Genomic DNA, 23874 nt, shown 5'->3' on the forward strand with positions numbered 1-23874 from the left:
ATCACCATGAAGATCTGGCAATTTCCTGTCAAATATTACCATTAAAAATACAGTAATTGGGCAAAGGTAAATTGTATAGGAAGATTGAAAACAAATTGTACTTCTGCCGGTCCAACGTAGAAATGTACCTCTTGACCAGTTTGCTGAATGTAAACTGGGAGTGTAATCTTTTCTGAACAGCTGAGGAACCTGAGAGTTTGTTGAAGAGTTTTTAGAGAAGAGTATCAGGTTTGTGCTCTTAAGACTTATCCAATGGATGTTTTAGGAGAAAATGAAGCACTGCAACAGTTTTTTAAAGGTAAGATGGTCTCTGAATTGTCAGTTTTAGAATAAGGTTCTCTGTCTTTCAAACATATTTTACTTGTATAATCATTACAGAGTGATGTTGGAATGAGGACAACTTGGAAGCATGAGCCAGGGAATGTCCTTTGGCTCTTTGAGTCTGCGCCACAATTCAATATAATCATGGCTGATCATCTGTCTAGATTTCTGACCCACTGTGATCTCCGGTATTTTGTTAGTTTCAGTACCCTATTTTTGTTTTCTTCACATACCGTTTAGCCTTAAGAACCTAGTTTTCTGCGGCAGAGATTCCCCAGGCTCATCAGTCTGGATGAACAAAGTTATAAAATCACACAACACCAGGTTATAGTCCAACAGGGTTAATTGGAAGCGGTAAAGCAGCGGTGGTTTGAAAGCTAGTGCTTCCAATTAAATCTGTTGGACTATAACCTGGTGTTGTGTGATTTTTAACTTTGTAACTCCTTCCAACACCAGCATCTCCAAATCAGTCTGGATGAAGAAATTTCTTTGCATCTGTGTTCTAAATGGCCTTCCCTGCATACTTAGACTGCAATTCTGGTTGCCTCCTTCATCAGGAGTATCCTTGCCTTTACCTTGCCTAGTTCTGTTGAAATGTTATAGGTTTCTATGCGATTCTCTGCAGCCGTCATTCTTCTAAACTCCAGTAAATATCATCCTAACTGATCTAATAAGCTGGAGCATGCTTAAGATGCTGACACATTGAGTTGTATAGCGATGTGATCTGGTCATCTAGATTTCCAATTTATACCTTGTCTTCCCACTGCCTGCCACTCTGCTTCCAACCAACATGTCTTTGAAATGTATTCTACCCTAAGTTATACAATGTAGTTTTTGTTTGGGTGTTTGTTGTAGCTGTCACGAATCAGGTAGTGAAGGATGGAACAGACGGCAGGCCTACCTGACCAAACTATCTGCTTTTGTTTTTGATATGGCTTTAATTTACTCACTGCAGACTAATAAAAATCCAGTTTCTTGTTCATATCAATAGAGGTCAATTGTACTGATCTAGTAGAAAAATGTTTTAAAAATTTTTGCTTTAAAAAACAAATCCAGAAGAAGCAGCATGGTGTTGAACTAAGTAAATGTTGAATATTTGATTTCCATGGTGATTTTAATTTTACTTCAATAGTTTGACATACACTTTGAATGGAGGCCAAAATCATACAGTTCTGAATGCTGATGGATGTAATGTTCCAGCCTTAATTGTTTTTTAGTTGCAATGTATTTTTAATCTTTTTTTCTTAATTTGAATTTCATACAATTGTTGAAACCAGCCATTTTCCTTTACGTGTTCTGTAGTGGCAGCACTTGGATCAGCTTCCCCTTCCCTGTTCCACATCTGATTCCTCCTTTCAATGCCCAGGGTCAGTTCTGTCATCTCTGTCTGCCCCCTCTTTCTCACTAGCTAGTCTCTAGGATATTTATCTCCCTTTTTGTCTCACAGGTCAGTGACAGCTCTCAGGGTCCAATTTCCCTGACTTAATGGGTCTTTTTGTTCAACATTAGTGATCAGCCAAATTTGCTGACTGTTTGGGCACTACTGCTCCCTCCTCCCAAACAGGAGTCTGAATTGGAAAGAGTGTGGAGTTTTTGCAATGCCCCTCCTTGAGGGGTATTATTTCTCACAGGTGGTTTCAATTTTAAATGTCCATATCAATGATCATAAATGAGTGCCTTAAACCATTCTTTTACTTGGTGTATTCTGAACAGACCATTTCTTAAGGGGATAGCCTCTGGCACTAACCAGTACACATTCAAAATAATCCTTTTTGCTACCTCAGAGGATAAGAGGGAATAAGCTTAATGAGCCTTTCCTATCAGCAGCATTCCTGCTTTTTTTCTCTTCTGTGTGAACCTCCATGGACAATACTGATCAGAGACTACTGGAAGTGGAAGTCAATGTAACAGATAGCATGGGCATACTGATTGTTATGCTGCAGAGCCAAGCAGAAATTTGTCTGTCAGACTGTCCTGGAACTGCTCAACAATTGACTTTCAAAAGCGGTATAGAAGGTGTCCCCCTTTTCCTCTTCTAAGTTAGGGATTAAATGGCCAAACTTAAATGCTTCAGCTCTGAAGCCTGAATTAGGTGTCTTTCCCTCATCAGAGTTGTTGTAATTCTCTCCTTTCAGCTTAAGCTGTCTCATTTGGAACTCTGTCTTTCTTAAAACTTTCTGTTGGTCAGTCATTCTCTATCTGTTCCTGGAATCCTCTTTTCTCTGTTGGAATTCTGTTTCCAATCCCTGCTGCTCCAGGTTTAAGTTGATTTCCAGGTTTTCTTTGCTTTCTGGTGGAACTCTATTCTAAGTGCTTTAGTTATGACTTTTAATGAGCAGCACGGTGGCTCAGTGGTTAGCATTGTTACCTCAGGGACCCGGGTTCAATTCCAGCCTCGGGTGACTGTGTGGAGTTTGCAAATTCTCCCTGTGTTTGCATGGGTTTCCTTCGGGTGCTCCGGATTCCTCCCACAGTCCAAAGATGTGTGGGTTAGGTGAACTGGCCATGCTAAATTGCCCATAGAGTTAGATGCATTAGTCAGCGGTAAATATGGGGAATGGGTCTGGATGGGTTACTCTTCGGAGGGTCGGTGTGGACTAATTGGGCTGAAGGGCCTGTTTCCACACTGTAGAAAATCTAATCTGATCAAACTCTTTTAAGAGTGTGGTTTTTAGTTTTGTACAACTTATTTTGTCCTGTTCTACAAAAGCATTAATTTCAAATGTTGGCACCTTGAAGGTCAGTTAAGACTTAAAAAAAAAACATTTTTACAGGTTTTTTTTGTGAGTGGCATTTGAAGGAAAATTTGTTTCCCCCACTCCAATTCTGTCATTTGCCAATGGGACGCCTCAGACAAATCCCTCATTTATTATAACCATGTGAGGAGTGGTTATAGCGTACATTTTGAAAGAAATCATCTCTTCATTAGTTGCAACATTTCTTTTTTCTTTGGGATGTAGCTATCCTACTTCCATTAAATTTCATTAAGCAGGTCAAAATGAAGGAGAGCCAATTCCAAGGTTTAAATAAAAGGAGAATAGATACTTTCAAGGTATTAACAAGAAACGACAAGGTAGATAAAGAATTTCTACTGGTTGGGGATTTTAGGACTAGGGGCATAGTCTGAGAATTAAGGCCAGACCATTCTGGAGAGGTTAGGAAGCACTTCTACATTCAAAGGGTGGACAAAGTTTAAAAAAAATCACACACAATGCCGGATTATAGTCCAACAGGTTTATTTTTCAGCTCTTTCAGAGAACTGCTCCTTCATCAGGCAGCTAGTGGAGCAGGATCATAGGATACAAGATTATAGTTAAAGATCATAGTGTTCTATAACTGATGCAATGTATTGAGCAAACTTAGATTGCTGTCATAGACTCATAGAGATGTACAGCATACAAACAAACCCTTTGATCCGACTTGTCCATCCTGACCAGATACCCCAAGCTAATCTAGCAGCACTTGGCCCATATCTCTCTGAACCCTTCCTATTCATATACCCATAAGATGCTTCTTAAATGTTGTCATTGTACCAGTCTCTTCCACTTCCTCTGGCAGCTGACTCCATACATGCACCACCCTCTGAGTGAATAAGTTGCTTCTTAAGTCCTTTTTAATTTTCTCTCCACTCACTCTAACCTATGCTCTCTAGTTCTGAACTCTGCCACACCTGGCAAAAGACCTCATCTAGTTACTTTGTCCAAACCCCACGTGACATTATAAACCTCTATAAGGTCACCCCTTGGCCTCTGATGCTCCAGGGAAGACAGCCTGAGCCTATTCAGCCTCTCCCTACAGCTCAAATCCACCAACTCCGGCATGTGGAGTTAGGCCCCAAATTAGCCGTGACCTCATTAAATGGCATAATAGCCTTGAGGGGCTTAATAGTCCATTCCTATTGCTGTGTTTTATTGTCTGCAGCCCTCTTCAAAAATATAATAAAACATAACATTAAACATACATGGTCTCTCTCAGGCATGCGCACACACAAAACCACCACACTCGTACCCATGCACACACTCTCTCACAGGCATATGCTCCATCACACACACTATCAAGCATATGTACACAGGCACACACACACACACACACTCTCTCCCACGCGTTTTTTTTCTCTCTCTCTTCCCCCCCACCTTCCCCCCCACCCACCCCCCTCACATGCACGCACACGTATGTATAGGTCTATGATGAAGGGCTTTTGCCTGAAACGTCAAATTCCCTGCTCCTCTTGTGCTGTATGACCTGCTCTGCTTTTGCAGCACCATTCTAATTTTGACTCTAATCTCCAGCATCTGCAGTACTCACTTTCGCCTGATGGAAAGTATTCTGCCTGGAGGTCAGTGACCAGCGATATCCCATTGGGATTTGTTCTTGGGCTTCTGCTCTTTGTAGTTTTTACAAATGATTTAGATGGAGAAGTGGGAGGGTGGATTACTAAGTTTGCCAATGACATAAAGGTTGGTGGTATTGTAGATAATGTCGAGACTGTTGAAGGCTACAACCTGAAATTGACAGGATGCAGAGCTGGGCAGAGAAGTGGGAGACCGAGTTCAACCTGGATAAATGTGAAGTGATTCATTTTGGAAGATCGGATTTGAATGTTGAATACAAGGATTCTTGGCATTGTGGAGAAACAGCAGCATCTTGGGGTCCATGTACATACATCCCTCAAAGTTGCTACTCCAGTTGATAAGATTGTTAAGAAGGTGTATTGTATTTTGGATTTCATTAACAGGGGGATTGACTTTAAGAGCCACAAAGTTTTGCTGCAGCTCTATAAAACCCTGGTTAAACCACACTTGAAATATTGTGTCCAGTTCTGGTCACCTCATTATTGGAAGGATGTAGAGAGGGTGCAGAAGAGAGTTACCAGGATGCTGCCTGGATTGGAGGGCTTGTCTTATGAAGAGACGTTAAATGAACTCAGACTTTTCACGCTGGAGAGAAGAAGGAAGAGAGATGACATGATAGAGGTGTACAAAGTAATGAAAGGCATAGATAAAGTAGATAGCTGGAGATATTTCCCCATGGCAGAAATGGCTGTCAAGAGGGGTCATAATTTTAAAATGATTAGAGGAAGATACAAGGGAGATATCAGAGGTAGGCTGTTTATGCGGAGAGTGATGGGTGTGTGGAATGCACAGCCAGCTTTGGTGGTAGAGTCAGGGACATTAGGGATATTTAAGTGACTGCTGAACAATTACATGGAAAGCAGTAAATTCAGGGGTGTGTAGGTTAGGTTGATCTTAGATTAAGATAAAGGGTCAGCACAACATTGTGGGCTGAAGGACCTGTACTGTGCTGTACAGTTTTACATTCAATGTTCTATGAATCAAAACCTGCAACCCATTCTAAAAGATGAAAGACTCAACAGCAATTTAGGTTTGTTCAATATTTTGCACCGGTTGTATGGTACTATGATCTTTTGCTATAAATTCTGTGTCCTATGATCCTGCTCCATTAGTTACCTAATGAAGGAGAAGTGCTCCGAAAGTGTGTACTTCCAAATAAACCTGTTGGACTATAACCTGGTGTTGTGTGATTTTTAACTTAGTAGTTCTGAGGAGATTTTTGATCATGAGACATGGGGGAGGTTAGCCAATCTTGAAAAGTAATTTACATGGGCCGATGGAAATGTTCCGGCTCACCTTGATTTATCAGCAGTGCTGTAACTGCATTTACATGATGGTAGAGGCAGTGCTCACCTCAGTCTAAGTTTCCTGATGCATGAGGAAACTTGATAGTTATTAACTCCAAATAGCTGCAAAAATCTCATCCACGCAGTCTCACCTCAATGTTATTTATTGACTGAAATCTCAAAACGGACTTACTCACCAATCATTCCCTGCTAAACTGGAAATAGATAATAACCCTTGTGGGATGTGGTCAGAATTTCCATTTTTTTAATATAAAGGCGGCTCAGTGGTTAGCACGGTTGCCTCACAGCACCAGGGACCTGGGTTCGGGCGATTGTCTGAGTGGAGTTTGCACATTCTCCCTGTGTCTGCATGGGTTCCCTTTGGGTGCTCCTGTTTCCTCCCACACTCCAAAGATGTGCAGGTTAGGGTGAATTGGTCATGCCAAATTGCCCATTGTGTTCAGGCATGTGTAGGTGAGGTGCATTAGTGAGGTATAAATGTAGGATAAGAAGGTCGAGGAATGGATCTGGGTGAGTTACTCTTCGGAGGGTCAGTGTGGACTTGTAGGGCCGAAGGGCCTGTTTCCACACTGTAGGGATCCTAGGATTCTAACTCCTCCTTCTTTTACCACCATACTGTTCTTCCTGGAAGCTTAAAATTCGACCCACCTCCGATCCTGTGTATGATGACCTTAAACTCCTTTCCATTGTTTCACTTTTTTTATATCCATTTCCCATTTTCATTTGAACTGTATTTTGTGCAGCAACTTTCTGGACTTTATTTAATGAATATAAGTTCTTCCCATTTGCTGTGTTTATGGTGATTAGTTACTGTGATTGCTTAGTAATTCCTACTTGGTCTGATAGGGACGCTCTTCACATCTTCTCACCTGTGTTTAAGGGGTTTCTGTTGTGGGCCCACTGGTGCAGGTTGGCTGTGCAAAGTCACCAATTTGTCCTGAACCTGTTTATTCTTACCGTGTTCTCCAGTCATAAATTAGTTGCCTGACAGGAATTGTTTGTTAACTAAGTACGATTATAAATCAAATGAACACATGAAAATGTATTGGTGTATATTATAATATTGGTGCAAATGTGTTGCTGGTCAAAGCACAGCAGGTTAGGCAGCATCTCAGGAATAGAGAATTCAACGTTTCGAGCATAAGCCCTTCATCAGGAATAAGAGAGAGAGAGCCAAGCAGGCTGAGATAAAAGGTAGGGAGGAGGGACTAGGGGGAGGGGCGATGGAGGTGGGATAGGTGGAAGGAGGTCAAGGTGAGGGTGATAGGCCGGAGTGGGGTGGGGGCGGAGAGGTCAGGAAGAGGATTGCAGGTTAGGAGGGCGGTGCTGAGTTGAGGGAACCGACTGAGACAAGGTGGGGGGAGGGGAAATGAGGAAGCTGGAGAAATCTGAATTCATACCTTGTGGTTGGAGGGTTCCCAGGCGGAAGATGAGGCGCTCCTCCTCCAGCCGTCGTGTAGTTGTGTTCTGCCGGTGGAGGAGTCCAAGGACCTGCATGTCCTCGGTGGAGTGGGAGGGGGAGTTAAAGTGTTGAGCCACGGGGTGATTGGGTTGGTTGGTTCGGGCGGCCCAGAGGTGTTCTCTGAAGCGTTCCGCAAGTAAGCGGCCTGTCTCACCAATATAGAGGAGGCCACATCGGGTGCAGCGGATGCAATAGATGATGTGTGTCACCAATATAGAGGAGGCCACATCGGGTGCAGCGGATGCAATAGATGATGTGTGTCACCAATATAGAGGAGGCCACATCGGGTGCACCAATATAGAGGAGGCCACATCGGGTGCACCAATATAGAGGAGGCCACATCGGGTGCACCAATATAGAGGAGGCCACATCGGGTGCACCAATATAGAGGAGGCCACATCGGGTGCACCAATATAGAGGAGGCCACATCGGGTGCACCAATATAGAGGAGGCCACATCGGGTGCACCAATATAGAGGAGGCCACATCGGGTGCACCAATATAGACAGGCCGCTTACTTGCGGAACGCTTCAGAGAACACCTCTGGGCCGCCCGAACCAACCAACCCAATCACCCCGTGGCTCAACACTTTAACTCCCCCTCCCACTCCACCGAGGACATGCAGGTCCTTGGACTCCTCCACCGGCAGAACACAACTACACGACGGCTGGAGGAGGAGCGCCTCATCTTCCGCCTGGGAACCCTCCAACCACAAGGTATGAATTCAGATTTCTCCAGCTTCCTCATTTCCCCTCCCCCCACCTTGTCTCAGTCGGTTCCCTCAACTCAGCACCGCCCTCCTAACCTGCAATCCTCTTCCTGACCTCTCCGCCCCCACCCCACTCCGGCCTATCACCCTCACCTTGACCTCCTTCCACCTATCCCACCTCCATCGCCCCTCCCCCTAGTCCCTCCTCCCTACCTTTTATCTCAGCCTGCTTGGCTCTCTCTCTCTTATTCCTGATGAAGGGCTTATGCTCGAAACGTTGAATTCTCTATTCCTGAGATGCTGCCTAACCTGCTGTGCTTTGACCAGCAACACATTTGCAGCTGTGATCTCCAGCATCTGCAGACCTCATTTTTTACTCGAATATTATAATATTGGGCCAATATTAAAGCTTTTAAGTCAATTAATGTTCTTTAGTGTCTGCATTATAAAATAAAGCGGTTTGTGCAACATAACAATAGTTCATTTTTCTCTCTCAGGTCAGGATGTAACTGGAGCACTGGAGAATCCTTTTGTTGACACCAGTATGCTGGAAGCATATATTAGTAATGACTTGGATTCAGGAGCCATGTAAGTAGATGACGCTATGCATGGAAGTAATATCTTAAATGGTATTTCTGATTTGTTTCATGTGCGTATTAACCTGTCTTTTGAATTGCAATTGTGATTTTGCCTTAATTTTATTTATGACTTGTATTTGACAGAAGTATCATGATGACTTCTAAATAAAATTTGCATCAATTAAAATTACCTTGTGGATTAAATGCTAATTGAATGACCTGTTTGTGTGTGTAAATTCTGTGTCAGCTGAATATAACAAGTTCAGAGGACAAAGTGAAAAAACAAAATAAGAGAACTAAAGACAGAATATAGGAGAATGGAGCTAACATAAAATCAAATCCAAAGTGTCTTCTATAGACACACAAAAGGTAGAAAGCGGAAGGGCAGGGCCAGTTAGGAACAAAAAATAACCACACACGGAGGCTGAGTACTTGATTGAGGTGCTAAACAAGGACTCTGTAAATGTCTTTACTCAGGAAGATGATACCACAAGAGTTATGATGAATGATGTAGTTGAGATGCTGCTCCGACTCCTAGAAATTGATGAAAAGGTTATTGTGAAGGCTGGTTGTCTTAATGTGGATAGATCACCGTGAGTGAATGCAGAGGGAAGTAGGGTGGAAGCTTGAGATATTGACCAAATTGGAATGATAATCCAGGGCAAAATTAGCAGTCACTTCAACAAGGGTAAATTGATCCGGCACATATTTGTAATAGGCAAATCATGTTTAACCAATTTAATGGAAACTTTTGATTAGAGTATCAGGAAAATGTAATGAGTGGTAATGAATTGATGTGACATGGACTTCCCAAAGACATTTGATTAATTGTAATATGTTTACTAGCAAAATTAAAAATTGTGGAATACAGGGGACTCGTAGGATGAATGCAAAGTTGTCTGAGTGATGGGAACTGGAGAATAGTGGTGCAAATACTTGAAGAGGAAGGAATACAGTAGGGCTTACTGCAATCAGTACTTGAGCCATTGCATTTCTTGTTGTATATTAATGATCCAGGTTTGGTTGCACAAGCCAAAGTTTCAAAATTTGCAGATAATAAAAACCTGTAGACAGATGCCATGACAGCATAGACAGTCTGGTGAAATTAGTTGGGCACACAGCAAATGAATCACTTGACAGTTCTCTGCATTTAAATGGTATTTTAATAGGAAGGATGAAAGAACACAGAAAAATCTAGGTGGATAGGTGTGTGAATCATTGGAAGTATCAGGGCAAGTTGAGAAAATACATTTTGCAAAAGCATGTGATCCTAAGCTTTAAAATTGGAGGCATACAATACAAAATCAAGGAGGTTATGGTGAATCTCAATAAAATTCTGGTTTGGCCTCCACTGTACAATTCTGGGCACCACACCTTTTAGTGAGGATGTGAAGGATTTGGAGAAGCTTTATCAGAGTATTGAGTACAGGAGTTGAGAGGTCATGTTGTGGCTGTACAGGACATTGGTTAGGTCACTGTTGGAATATTGCATCAATTCTGGTCTCCTTCCTATCAGAAAGATGTTGTGAAATTTGGATGGGTTCAGAAAAAAATTACAAGAATGTTACCAGGGTTGGAAGATTTGAGCTATAGGGAGAGACTGAACAGGTTGGAACTGTTTTCCCTGGAGCAATGGAGGCTGAGGGGTGACCTTATAGAGGTTTATAAAATCATGAGGGGCATGGAAAGGATAAATCAATGAAGTCTTTTCCATGGGGTTGGGGAGTCCAGAACTAGAGGACATAGGTTTAGGATGAGAGGGAAAAGATATAGAAAGAGATCTAAGGGGCAACGTTTTCATGTAGAGGGTGGTATGTGTATGGAATGAGCTACCAGAGGAAGTGGTGGAGGGTTGGTGTGGATTGGTTGGGTCAAAGGGCCTGTTTCCACACTGTCGGGAATGGAATCTAATAACTCCTTCCCCTTCTTTAGGGAGGACGGAAAAAAATTTCTGGCTGTAACAGCTGCTCCTTTTTTGAGGTATTTTTGGTGTTGGAGGTGATTTTCCTCAAATTCCAGGAGCAGCAATTACTGTTTTATATGCTGTTGCATTGTTTTGGAACTTTGCGAAAAAAAAGTCAAAACAACAGCAGTTTAAAAGGGAGAAGAGCAGACAAAGGAAGCACATGGTGAGGACAGTGCAGGATAGAGAGAGAGAGAGAGAAAACCTGCATAGTTTACTGCCTTTGCTGTTTGAATTCGTGTATCGCTGGACATCGGAGTGCATCTGGGAAAATTAACAAACAGTGAAATTCACAACTAATCTTGGAGGAACTGTTGGGCGAAGTTCACAGCTCAGAATCAGATAAATTAATTGTTGTTTTTAAGTGTGGCCTACAAAGAATCTGCAGTAGTGAGTAAAGTGGGCTCTTTCTTGATTATATGTTTGTGGAGATATGTTCTTTGATTAAATTAAAATATTAGCCATAACTATTAAGTTAACCTGGGGCAATGTTTGTAGAGGAATAAAACTGTGTTATTTTCTGGGTCTGTAGATTGTAAGGGAGCAAAAATGGCCTTTAATAGAGTGATATCTACTACTTGCCAGATGTGGGAGTTTAAAGAGAGTTTAAGGGTTACTGCGAATTATATCTGCCATAAATGCTGTTGGATGCAAATCTTATCAGATCGAATGAATCGGTCGGAGAGACCGTGAGAAGTGATGAGGAATTTGCAACAGCAACAGTATGTGATGGATGGCACTTATAGGAAGGGGTTGGGGGTGGGGGGGGGGAGGTTTGTGGTGAAGTCTCAGATACAGTCACATGGATGGGTTAACTCCAGGAAGGGTGAGAGAGGTAGGCAGCTGGCGCAGGAGTCTTTTGGGGATATACCCATTTCAAACAGGTATGCTGTTTTGGAAAATGTAGGGGGTGATGGATTCTCAGGGGAACGTAGCATGAACAGCCAAGTTTCTGATATTGAGACTGGCTCTAATGCAACGAGGGGTACATCGGCTTCCAAGAGATCAATTGTGTTAGGCGATTCTCTAGTCTGAGGTACAGACAGATGTTTCTGTGGCCAGCAGCGAAAAAGCAGAATGGTGTATTGCTTTCCTGGTGCCAGGATCAAGGATGTCTCAGAGAGGATGCAGAATGTTCTCGTGGGGGGAGAGGGGCCAGCAAGAGGTCATTGTCTACATTGGAATCAACAACATAGGAAGGGAAAAGGTTGAGACTCTGAAGGGAGGTTACAGAGAGTTAGGCAGAAATTTAAAAAGGAGGTCCTCGAAAGTAGTAATGTCTGGTTTACTCCCGGTGCTATGAGCTAGTGAGGGCAGGAATAGGAGGATAGAGCAGATGAATGCATGGCTGAGGAGCTGGTGTATGGGAGAAGGATTCACATTTTTGGATCATTGGAATCTCTTTTGAGATAGAAATGATCTGTACAAGAAGGATGGATTTTACTTAAATTGGAAGGAGACTAATATACTAGCTGGGAAATTTGCTTGAGCTGCTCGGGAGGACTTAAACTAGTAAGGTGAGGGGGGTGGGACCCAGGGCGATAGTGAGAAAAGAGATAAATCTGAGACTGGTACAGTTGAGAACAGAAGTGAGTCAAGCAGTTAGGGCAGGCAAGGACAAGTAGGATGAGTAAATTAAACTGCATTTATTTCAATGCAAGGGGCCTAACAGGGAAAGCAGATGAACTCAGGGCATGGTTAGGAACATGGGACTGGGATATCATAGCAATTACAGAAACATGGCTCAGGGATGGGCAGGACTGGCAGCTTAATGTTCCAGGATACTTTATAAAGCTCTGGTTAGGCCCCATTTAGAGTACTGTGTCCAGTTTTGGTCCCCACACCTCAGGAAGGACATACTGGCACTGAAACGTGTCCAGCGGAGATTCACACAGATGATCCCTGGAATGGTAGGTCTAACATATGAGGAACGGCTGAGGATCCTGGGATTGTATTCATTGGAGTTTAGAAGATTAAGGGGAGACTTAATAGAGATGTACAAGTAATACATGGCTTGGAAAGGGTGGACGCTAGGAAATTGTTTCCATTAGGCGAGGAGACTAGGACGCGTGGACACAGCCTTAGAATTAGAGGGGATAAATTCAGAACAGAAATGCGGAGACATTTCTTCAGCCAGAAGGTGGTGGGCCTGTGGAATTCATTGCCACGGAGTGCAGTGGAGGCCGGGACGCTAAATGTCTTCAAGGCAGAGATTGAAAGATTCTTGTTGTCTCGAGGAATTAAGGGCTACGGGGAGAATGCTGGTAAGTGGAGTTGAAATGCCCATCAGCCATGATTGACTGGCAGAGTGGACTCGATGGGCCGAATGGCCTTACTTCCACTCCTATGTCTTATGGTCTTATACAAATGCTACAGGAAGGATAGAAATGGAGGCGAGAGAGGAGGGGGAGTGGCATTTTTGTTAAGGGATAGCATTTCAGCTGTGCTGAGGGAAGATATTCCCGGAAATACATCCAGGGAAGTTATTTGGGTGGAACTGAGAAATCAGAAAGGGATGATCACCTTATTGGGATCGTATTATAGCCCTACTGACACCTCAGTCACCTGTCCTGCCTTACTTCCCTAGAGTAGGTCAAGTTTTGTACCTTCTCTAGTAGGTACATCCACATACTGAATCAGAAAATTGTCTTGTACACACTTAACAAATTCCTCTCCATCTAAACCCTTAACACTATGACAATCCCAGTCTATGTTTGGAAAGTTAAAATCCCCAACCATAACCACCCTATTATTCTTAAGATAGCTGAGATCTCCTTACAAGTTGGTTTCTCAATTTTCCTGAATTCCTGAAGAAGGACTTATGCCCGAAACGTCGAATCTCCTGTTCCTTGGATGCTGCCTGACCTGCTGCCCCCTAATAGTCAGAGGGAAATTGAGAAACCAACTTGTAAGGAGATCTCAGCTATCTTAAGAATAATAGAGTGGTTATGGTAGGGGATTTTAACTTTCCAAACATAGACTGGGATTGTCATAGTGTTAAGGGTTTAGATGGAGAGGAATTTGTTAAGTGTGTACAAGACAATTTTCTGATTCAGTATGTGGGTGTACCTACTAGAGAAGGTACAAAACTTGACCTACTCTAGGGAAGTAAGGCCGGGCAGGTGACTGAGGTGTCAGTGGGGGAGCACTTTGGGGCCAGCGACCATAATTCTATTAGATTTAAAATAATGATGGAAAAGGATAGACCAGATCTAAAAGTTGAAGTTCTAAATTGGAGAAAGGCCAATTTTGACAGTATTAGGCAAGAACTTTCAAAAGCTGATTGGGGGCAGATGTTTGCAGGTAAAGGGACGGCTGGAAAATGGGAAGCCTTCAGAAATGAGATAGCAAGAATCCAGAGAAAGTATATTCCTGTCAGGGTGAAAGGAAAAAGTGAGGTCTGCAGATGCTGGAGATCAGAGCTGAAAATGTGTTGCTGGAAAAGCGCAGCAGGTCAGGCAGCATCCAAGGAACAGGAGATTCAACGTTTCGGACATAAGTCCTTCTTCAGGAATTAAGGGCTACGGGGAGAACGCTGGTAAGTGGAGTTGAAATGCCCAGAATGATTCCTGAAGAAGGGCTTATGCCCGAAATGTCGAATCTCCTGTTCCTTGGATGCTGCCTGACCTGCTGCGCTTTTCCAGCAACACATTTTCAGGGTGAAAGGAAAGGCTGGTAAGTATAAGGAATGCTGGATGACTAAAGAAATTGAGGGTTTGGTTAAGAAAAAGAAGGAAGCATATGTCAGGTATAGAAAGAATAGATCGGGTGAATCCTTAGAAGAGTATAAAGGAAGTAGGAGTATACTTAAGAGGGAAATCAGGAGGGCAAAATGGGGACATGAGATAGCTTTGGCAAATAGAATTAAGGAGAATCCAAAGAGTTTTTACAAATAAATTAAGGACAAAAGGGTAACTCGGGAGAGAATAGGTCCCCTCAAAGATCAGCAAGGTGACCTTTGTGTGGAGCCACAGAAAATGGGAGAGATACTAAATGAGTATTTTGCATCAGTATTTACTGTGGAAAAGGATATGGAAGATATAGACTGTATGTAGATATATAGGGAAATATATTGATGACATCTTGCAAAATGTCATATTACAGAGGAGGAAGTGCTGGATGTCTTGAAACGATTAAAGGTGGATAAATCCCCAGGACCTGATCAGGTGTACCCGAGAACTCTGTGGGAAGCTAGGGAAGTGATTGCTGGGTCTCTTGCTGAGATATTTGTATCATCAATACTCACAGTGAGGTTTCGGAAGACTGGAGATTGGCTAACGTGGTGCCACTGTTTAAGAAGGGTGGTAAGAACAAGCCAGGGAACTATAGACCAGTGAGCCTGATGTCAGTGATGGGCAAGTTGTTGGAGGGAATCCTAAGGGACAGGATGTACATGTATTTGGAGAGGCAAGGACTCATTAGGGATAGTTAACATGGCTTTGTGCGTGGGAAATCATGTCTCACAAACTTGATTGCATTTTATGAGGAAGTAACAAAGAAGATTGATGAGGGCAGAGCTAGATGTGATCTATATAGACTTCAGTAAGGCGTTCGACAAGATTCCATATAGGAGACTGATTAACAAGGCGAGATCTCATGGAATACAGGGAGAACTAACCATTTGGATACAGAACTGGCTCAAAGGTAGAAGACAGAGGGTGGTAGTGGAGGGTTGTGTTTCAGATTGGAGGCCTGTGACCAGTGGAGTGCCACAAGGATCGGTGCTGGGTCCTCTACTTTTTGTCATTTACATAAATGATTTGGATGTGAGCATAAGAGGTACAGTTTGCAGATGAGACCAAAATTGGAGGCATATTGTACAGCGAAGAGGGTTACCTCAAATTACAACAGGATCTGGACCAGATGGGCCAATGGGCTGAGAAGTGGCAGTTGGAGTTTAAATCCGATAAATACGAGGTGCTACATTTTGGGAAAGCAAATCTCAGCAGGACTTATACACTTAATGGTAAGGTCCTTGGGAACATTGCAGAACAAAGAGAACTTGGAGTGCAGGTTCATAGCTCCTTGAAAGTGGAGTCGCAGGTAGGTAGGATAGTGAAGAAAGCATTTGGCATGTTTTCCTTTATTGGTCAGAGTATTGAGTACAGGAGTTGAGAAGTCATGTTGGGGCTGTACACAACATTAGTTAGGCCACTGTTGGAATATTGCGTGCAATTCTGGTCTCTTTCCTATTGGAAAGATGTTGTGAAACTTGAAAGGGTTCGGAAATGATTTGCAAGGATGTTGCCAGGGTTGGAGGACTTGAGCTACAGGGAGAGATTGAACAGGCTGGGGCTGTTTTCCCTGGAATGTCGGAGGCTGAGGGTTGACCTTATAGAGGTTTACAAAATTATGAAGGGCATGGATAGGGTAAATAGACAAAGTCTTTTCCCTGGGGTGGGGGAGTCCAGAACGAGAGGGCATAAGTTTAGGGTGAGAGGGGAAAGATATAATAGTGACATGTGGGCCAACTTTTTCACACAGAGGCTGGTACGTGTATGGAATGAACTGCCAGAGGAAGTGGTGGAGGCTGGTACAATTGCAACATTTAAGAGGCATTTGGATGGGTATATGAATAGGAAGGGTTTGGAGGGATATGGGCCGGGTCGGGACTAGATTGGGTTGGGATATCTGGTCGGCATGGATGGTTGGACAGAAGGATCTGTTTCCATGCTGTACACCTCTATGACTGTAGTGCAATTGCAACATTTAAATTGCATTTGGATGGGTATATGAATAGGAATGGTTTGCAGGGTTGTGGGCCTTGTGCTGGCAGGTGGGACTAGATTGGGTTAGGATAACTAGTCAGTAGGGACAGGTTGGACTGAAGGGTCTGTGTCTGTGCTGTACATCTCTATGACTCTGTCTCTAAGATTTATGAGGACAGTAGAAAGGATAGTCAGAGAGAGAAAGTTCAGAAAAAAAATGACAGCAGTATTCACAGTTCAGCAGGTTTGAGAGAGAATTTGATCCCAATGAAGGAAAGGATGAGAATTAGAGGACCCTGATTTAAGACTATCGTTAGACAGCAGCTTCCAAACCCATGACCATTCCCATCTAGAAAAACAAGGATGACCAACACATGGGAACACCCTCACCTGCAAGTTCTCCTCCAAACCACACACCATCTTGAGTCGGAATTCTCATTCCTTCAGTGTTGCTGGGTCAAAATTCTGGAACTGCCTCCTCAATAGTGTTGTGGGGCTGCCTATAGCAAATGGACCTCAATGGTTCAAGAAGGTAGCTCAATATCACTTTTCATAAACACACAAATTAATGTTTTTTAAAAAGTGAGATTTGTAAACGGACCAAAGATGACACAAAAAGGAGAGTACATTTATGCAGAGTGACTAGGATCTGCAAGTGCACTGGCAGACAGGCAAATTCTCGTATGTTTTTAAAAGGCAATTGGAAGAGCACCATTTTTGGAATTACAGGGAAAGTGGAGGAAGTGGAATCAGTTAAATGTTTCTTGTAGGAAAATGGGTGGGCTGAATGGCTGTCCTCCCTTTGCCTGTAATCTATAATTCTGTATTATATATCAAATAGTTGCAATGTAGTTGATTTACCAGGTAATTACAAATTCCAGTCTATATGTTCTTTCTTTCTCTCTTGCTCGTCCTCTCAGATCACTGGTCCATGCTGTCTGTATAATCAAGCCCGCTTTGATGTGAAGCTAAAATGTAGGAGTATGAAGTTTGTTTTTAGTATATATTGCATTTAAGTTAAATCTTTCCTCCTCAACACAGTACTTTACCAGATTCCCCACCGGATTCTGTATCTGAGCGCTGTTCACCTCCACAGATGACAGGTATGTAACCTGTAAAATGAAGTTTTTGAATGTGTAAGTGTGCAATATTGTAAGTTACAATGAAGCTATCTTAATGCTTGTTGAAATTCTTGTTTTGTTGGCTTCCCAAGAACAGAAGGCTATTCATCCTGCTCCACAATTAATATGATTATGGCCGACCAAACACTTTATGCATTTTACCTATAATCTTCCCATTACCCTTTGCATTGTTGTTTTCCTCCATCCCCACTTATTTTAAAATTGTGTTCCAGTTTCTAGACTTTTCAACCAGCCCAATGATCAATTTCTGATACCTGCTTTCATTTTCAAAGTTTACAAGCTGTATTCTAATTTTCAAACTGCCACAGTGAGATTTTAGCCCTCAATCTTGGGATGATAGTCCAGGCCTCTGGTTTATTGTGCATCCAATCGAATACTTGCCAAACACTTTTCCTCACTCTGATCTCATTTCGAAGTTTAAATATTGCCACAACTCTTCAGTGAAAATCGTTGTGTGGGAGGACAGTTGGACAGCTGTTAGAACTGGGTGACCATTACCGCCTCAGTTCATGACCCCAAATTCAAGCTCGCTACCCCACTTAGCATCCTGACCCTTGCTTTGGGAAGCCCTGGTCTACTGTCTCTCTGTACTGGAGCAAATAAGTTCAGACATTTTAAGAGGATTGTAAAGGTATGAAGATTTTGACAGAATCACAACATGGTGAATATAATTAAAAGTCATAAATCTGGAATATAAAACTAGTTTCACTGTTGGTGACTCTGGTAACTATTTATTTTGTAAAAACGCATCTTGTCCACTAATGCCTTTGGGGAAAGAAACCTGTCAGCCTTACAAGTTCTGGCCTGTGATTTGCCATCAACAGTAATGTGGTTTATTTTTAACCCTTCTACGATTGCCAAGCAAGCCACCCAGTTTAAGAGCAGTGGGGGAGTAGATAACAAATGCTGACGTTCACATTGATGCTTAGAAATCTTTCTTTGAGATTTGTAGTAGATATCAATTTAACATGGTTATTACCTGGCGACAGAGCTTAAGAAGAATTTTCTAATGTGGTGAGAATGGTTGGAATGCTTTCCTGTAGTTACTGGTTATAACAAGGACTACTGTGCCTTTCAGAGAGAAAATTGAACAAATTCTTGAGATGTCAAACTCTGATAGAGAATATAGTTTTGAATTATTTATAAAGCCAGCTTAGATACCAGAGTTCAAGTAACCTCATCTGTGAACTTCGATTGCTGACCTTGCATGTGGCTGTGCAATTTAAAATGTAACTTTAGTTTTGTTTTCCTTCATCTCACACTCCATTTGAAAATGGCAGAAATGGCTTTTCAGTATTTCAGGGCAATTCTGGAATAATTTTCTCTCATTTAGATGTCCAATATGGTGGTCCACGTGGAGCTGGATTTAATTCCCAGATAGATCAATCACCTTCAGTGAGTCATCCAAACACTCCATGTAGGTTTACTGAGCTGGTTCTGTCTACTCATTCTAACTTGCCACAACAACATAGACAAACTGGACGTCGTGAATATTTTATGAAACCTGTTGCAGATATCCCTGCAAACAAAACTTCAGAATCACCCAGTTATGTGGATTTCCCAATTCTTCCCACTTATGAGAGTGCCACTTGTCACTCTGAGTAAGTAAAGTTTATGTCAATATTAGCACAACATTTTATATTCGAGTTTATTATCGTGGGGTGATCAAACCAAGTTTAATGCATTTCAAGTTGTTCATGATATTCACCTGTTACAGTTTAGCACGCTGAAATACCTTTGACTTAAAACTAAGCAAACAAATTAAATAGTCAGTCCAGAAGAGGTAAGTAATTGGAAAATGGTTTGCACTGGGAACTTCATTCATAAAACAGAATTATGCAAAACATAATCTACAGATATTTGACAGTAATTCTCTGTTCTAGAATTTTAATTCAGCATTCAAAGAAGAGGAAGCGTTCAGAATTATGTGAGAATACCATTGATATGTGGAATGATATTCAAAACCAAGAAGGCAACAGTAGGTATATTCAGGATGTTTTGATGTTTTAAAATTTGAATTTGTCCATTGCTGGTAAATATGAAGAATTTCTTGAATAAGGTATTTAAAATTAGAAATAATTTTATTAAAGTGTAGAATTAATTTAAATTAATTTAGACTTAATTTTAGAAAGTTAACTGTATCTTTTAGTATTATTATTTGGTCACGAATGGTGAAATGGCTAATTTGTTTGTAACTGATCAGATCCAAACATCTGTGTAATCCCTGTGAGGAAGCTAACCTTTATTCCTGAAATGTGTGCACAGTTTGAAAATGGAGTTGATCAAAAATTACTTGAGAAGGGTATCATTTCTTTGCAAAGCTAAAATATCAATAGAGACAGATGTTATCTATTCAAGGGGGATTTTTAATAGGAAATAAGTGTGAATGAATTGGACTGAAGGGTCAGTTTCTGTGTTGTATAACTTTATGACCCTATAACTCTATGACTCTATAGCTCTATGATTGTTAATCTCTCAATATTAACGTCTGTCACATTTTTAAGAATAATGGGATATGGGTGTCATTGGCTAGTGCAGCTTTTATTGCCCATCCCTAGTTGCCCTTGGGTAGTGAGCTGCAGCCTTGAACTGCTGCAGTCCATGTGCTGTGACTAGACCCATAATGCTGTTAGGGAGGGAGTTCATGATGTGACATGATGGATTTCTCTTTAAGATAAATTACAATTCTGAAATTTAGTCTGGTTTTTGCATGGTTTTGCAAAAATTAGTCTGGTTTTGCAGAAATTTAGACTGGTTTTGAACCACTCATTAAAATATTACATTGTGAAGTCCAGGTTACATATTTAACTGCTTATTTTCATTTCAAAAATGGCCTTATCAAAATTAGATGAGGATTAGATTTGCAAATTGGGGCATTTTATTTTTAAAAATTCTAACAAAAGCAGGGAATATAGAGGACTGCCATCTTGCAAAATGGCATATTTGGAAGGAAGCCTTCTAGATTAATACAAATAGTTTATTTTTATTGCAATGCCTATTGTTTTGTGCATTATCTTATTACGAATACCGATTTCTAGTTTTAGCGCGTGTGATTGTGTGATTAGATAACATCTACTACCTTTTTAGAATGATCAGGATTCGGTTAGTGACCCAGATCACCTTCAGTGATTATTTCAAAATAATTTTGAATCCTTAGGCAATTTCTCCATCTGATGGCAAGTATAAGTATAAAGCTTCCAGTTCATTGGAAATTTGGCCTGACCATGGGAGCTCAGTGGATCATTTGTGAACATGATGTAATTTAACAATATAATAATTGTTAATATCTGAATGCATAACAAGATTTATGCTTGGAGTAAGATTGTTCCTTCATCTATAGTTTTGTTCCTTGATACACTATAGTTCCAAAGTGTTTGCTCCCTTCTTGTTGTTCATGTGTTGCCTGGTCATAAAAGATGTGCAATTGTGCTTGGTAATAGCCATCTATTAGATGATGCAAGTATTCAGAGGGATCCAAAATGCTATCCACTATCTAGGCACATGTTTCTGAAGTAAAGCTTGTCAGAAGTTATTTTGGTAAATGGATTAGAGAGTTCACCAGGGGAATGAATAGATCATTACGTCAGTTGGCATGACATGCTGTTTTGACACTGGCTTAGCCATTTTCTAGCCTCATGCTTTGGTCTTTTACCTTGCCGCACCCAAAAAGAGTGTTATGCAAGCTGATTGATCCCTGCCCCTCAGCAGTAATTGCTGGTTGATTGCTCCTGCTTTGCCAAATTCTGCATATTTTTGGTGTTTTTTTTGCCATTATTTTAACGTTCAGAAGTCCATATGAAGTGTGGTGGCACGTGATGAAATATTTCTCTGCTGAATTGAAGACTTCTGTACAAATCAATTGCTTCCAGACATAGGGTGAATTAGTAGGTCTTTTCTGTTAGACCTGAGCACGACTGGGAGAAGGACCAGAGGTGCCACATGGTAGGATTAGCTGTTAGGATGAGAAGGCTGTATCTTCATGGTCATAGAGTCATAGAGATGTGCAGCATGGAAACAGACCCTTTGATCCAACCTGTCCATGCCGACCAGATATCCCAACCCAATCTAGTCCCACCTGCCAGCACCCGGCCAATATCCCTCCAAACCCTTCCTATTCATATATCCATCCAAATGCCTCTTAAATGTTGCAATTGTACCAGCCTCCACCACATCCTCTGGCAGCTCATTCCATACATGTACCACCCTCTGTGTGAAAAAGTTGCCCCTTAGGTCTCTTTTATTTCTTTCTCCTCTCACCCTATGCCTATGCCCCCTCGTTCTGGACTCCCTGACCCCAGGGAAAAGACTTTGTCTATTTATCCTATCCATGCCCCTCATAATTTTATAAATCTCTATAAAGTCACCCCTCAGCCTCCGACACTCCAGGGAAAACAGCCCCAGCCTGTTCAACCTCTCCCTATAGCTCAAATCCTCCAACCCTGGCAACATCCTTGCAAATCTTTTCTGAACCCTTTCAAGTTTCACAACATCTTTCCGAAAGGAAGGAGACCAGAATGGCACACAGTATTCAACAGTGACCTAACCAATGTCCTGTACAGCCGCAACATGACCTCCCAACATCTGTACTCAATACTCTGACCAATAAAGGAAAGCATACCAAATGCCTTCTTCACTATCCTATCTACCTGCGACTCCACTTTCAAGGAGCTATGAACCTGTACTCCAAGGTCTCTTTGTTCAGCAACACTCCCTAGGACCTTACCATTAAGAGTATAAGTCCTGCTAAGATTTGGTTTCCCAAGATGCAGCACCTCGCATTTATCTGAAATAAACTCCATCTTAAAGGTTTAGATGGAAAGGAATTTCTTAAGTGTGCACAAGACAATTTTCTGATTCAGTATGTGGATGTACCTACTAGAGAAGGTACAAAACTTGACCTACTCTAGGGAAGTAAGGCAGGGCAGGTGACTGAGGTGTCAGTGGGGGAGCACTTTGGGGCCAGCGACCATAATTCTACTCGTTTTAAAATAGTGATGGAAAAGGATAGACCAGATCTAAAAGTTGAAGTTCTAAATTGGAGAAAGACCAATTTTGACGGTTTTAGGCAAGAACTTTCGAAAGCTGATTGGGGGCAGATGTTTGCAGGTAAAGGGATGGCTGGAAAATAGGAAGCCTTCAGAAATGTGATAACAAGAATCCAGAGAAAGTATATTCCTGTCAGGGTGAAAGGGAAGGCTGGTAGTTATAGGGAATGCTGGGTGACTAAAGAAATTGAGGATTTGGTTAAGAAAAGGAAGGAAGCATATGTCAAGTATAGACAGGATAGATCGAGTGAATTCTTAGAAGATTATGAAGGAAGTAGTATATTTAAGAGGAAAATCAGGAGGGCAAAACAGGGACATGAGGTAGCTTTGGCAAATAGAATTAAGGAGAATCCAAAGCGGTTTTACAAATATATTAAGGACAAAAGGGAGAGAATAGGGCCCCTCAATGATCAGCAAGGCAGCCTTTGTGTGGAGCCACAGAAAATGGGGGAGATACTAAATGAATACTTGCATCAGTATTTACCGTGGAAAAGGATATGGAAGATATAAATTGTAGGGAAATAGATGGTGACATTTTCCAAAATGTCCAGATAACAGAGGAGGAAGTGTTAGATGCTTTGAAATGGTTAAAGGTGGATAAATCCCCAGGACCTGATCAGGTGTACCTGAGAACTCTGTGGGAAGCTAGAGAAGTGATTGCTGGGCCTCTTGCTGAGATATTTGTATCATCAATAGTCCTAGGTGTGGTGCTGGAAGACTGGAGGCTGCCTAACGTGGTGCCGTTGTTTAAGAAGGGCGGTAAAGACACGCCAGGGAACTATAGACCGTGAGCCTGACCTCAGTGGTGGGCAAGTTGTTGGAAGTAATCCTGAGGGACAGGATGTACATGTATTTGGAAAGGCAAGGACTGATTTGGGATAATCAACATGGCTTGGAAAATCATGTCTCACAAACTTGATTGAGTTTTTTGAAGAAGTAACAAAGAAGATTGATGAGGGCAGAGCAGCAGATGTGATCTACATGGACTTCAGTAAGGTGTTCGACAAGGTTCCCCCATGGTGTTTAGATTTTCCTGCCTGTATCTAATTGACAACAGAAGTTTGAGATGTCTGCTCTTCATGAGAAGATTGTCACTGAAATCTGGTATTTTCTGCATCTACAACTCTAAACTCAGCTGCTCAAGGACTGCATTGCTAGTGACTGTAAACTTCTAAATGCTTCACTTCTTGCAGGTTGGACAGATGAGCAGCATCTCTTGGTTTACAGTGTATTGTGTAGTCACTGAGACATCTATTCAAATAAAGATAATGTCATTTTATTCTTGCCT

At 41.8% G+C, this 23874-nt stretch overlaps 1 protein-coding gene across 1 annotated transcript in view; it reads left to right on the forward strand.

The window, feature by feature from the left end:
• Positions 1–252: 252 nt before the first annotated feature.
• The window catches only part of LOC132825048 (myelin regulatory factor-like protein), an 81166-nt gene continuing 57544 nt past the window's right edge, over positions 253–23874 (forward strand). Inside the window, exons 1-3 of the mRNA XM_060840053.1 lie at positions 253–298; positions 8648–8738; positions 17441–17502. Coding sequence (XP_060696036.1) covers positions 253–298; positions 8648–8738; positions 17441–17502 — 199 coding nt within the window. The remainder of the gene's footprint in view (positions 299–8647; positions 8739–17440; positions 17503–23874) is intronic.

This window comes from Hemiscyllium ocellatum, chromosome 19, assembly GCF_020745735.1.
Source record: "Hemiscyllium ocellatum isolate sHemOce1 chromosome 19, sHemOce1.pat.X.cur, whole genome shotgun sequence".
In the NCBI taxonomy this organism is placed as follows: domain Eukaryota; kingdom Metazoa; phylum Chordata; class Chondrichthyes; order Orectolobiformes; family Hemiscylliidae; genus Hemiscyllium; species Hemiscyllium ocellatum.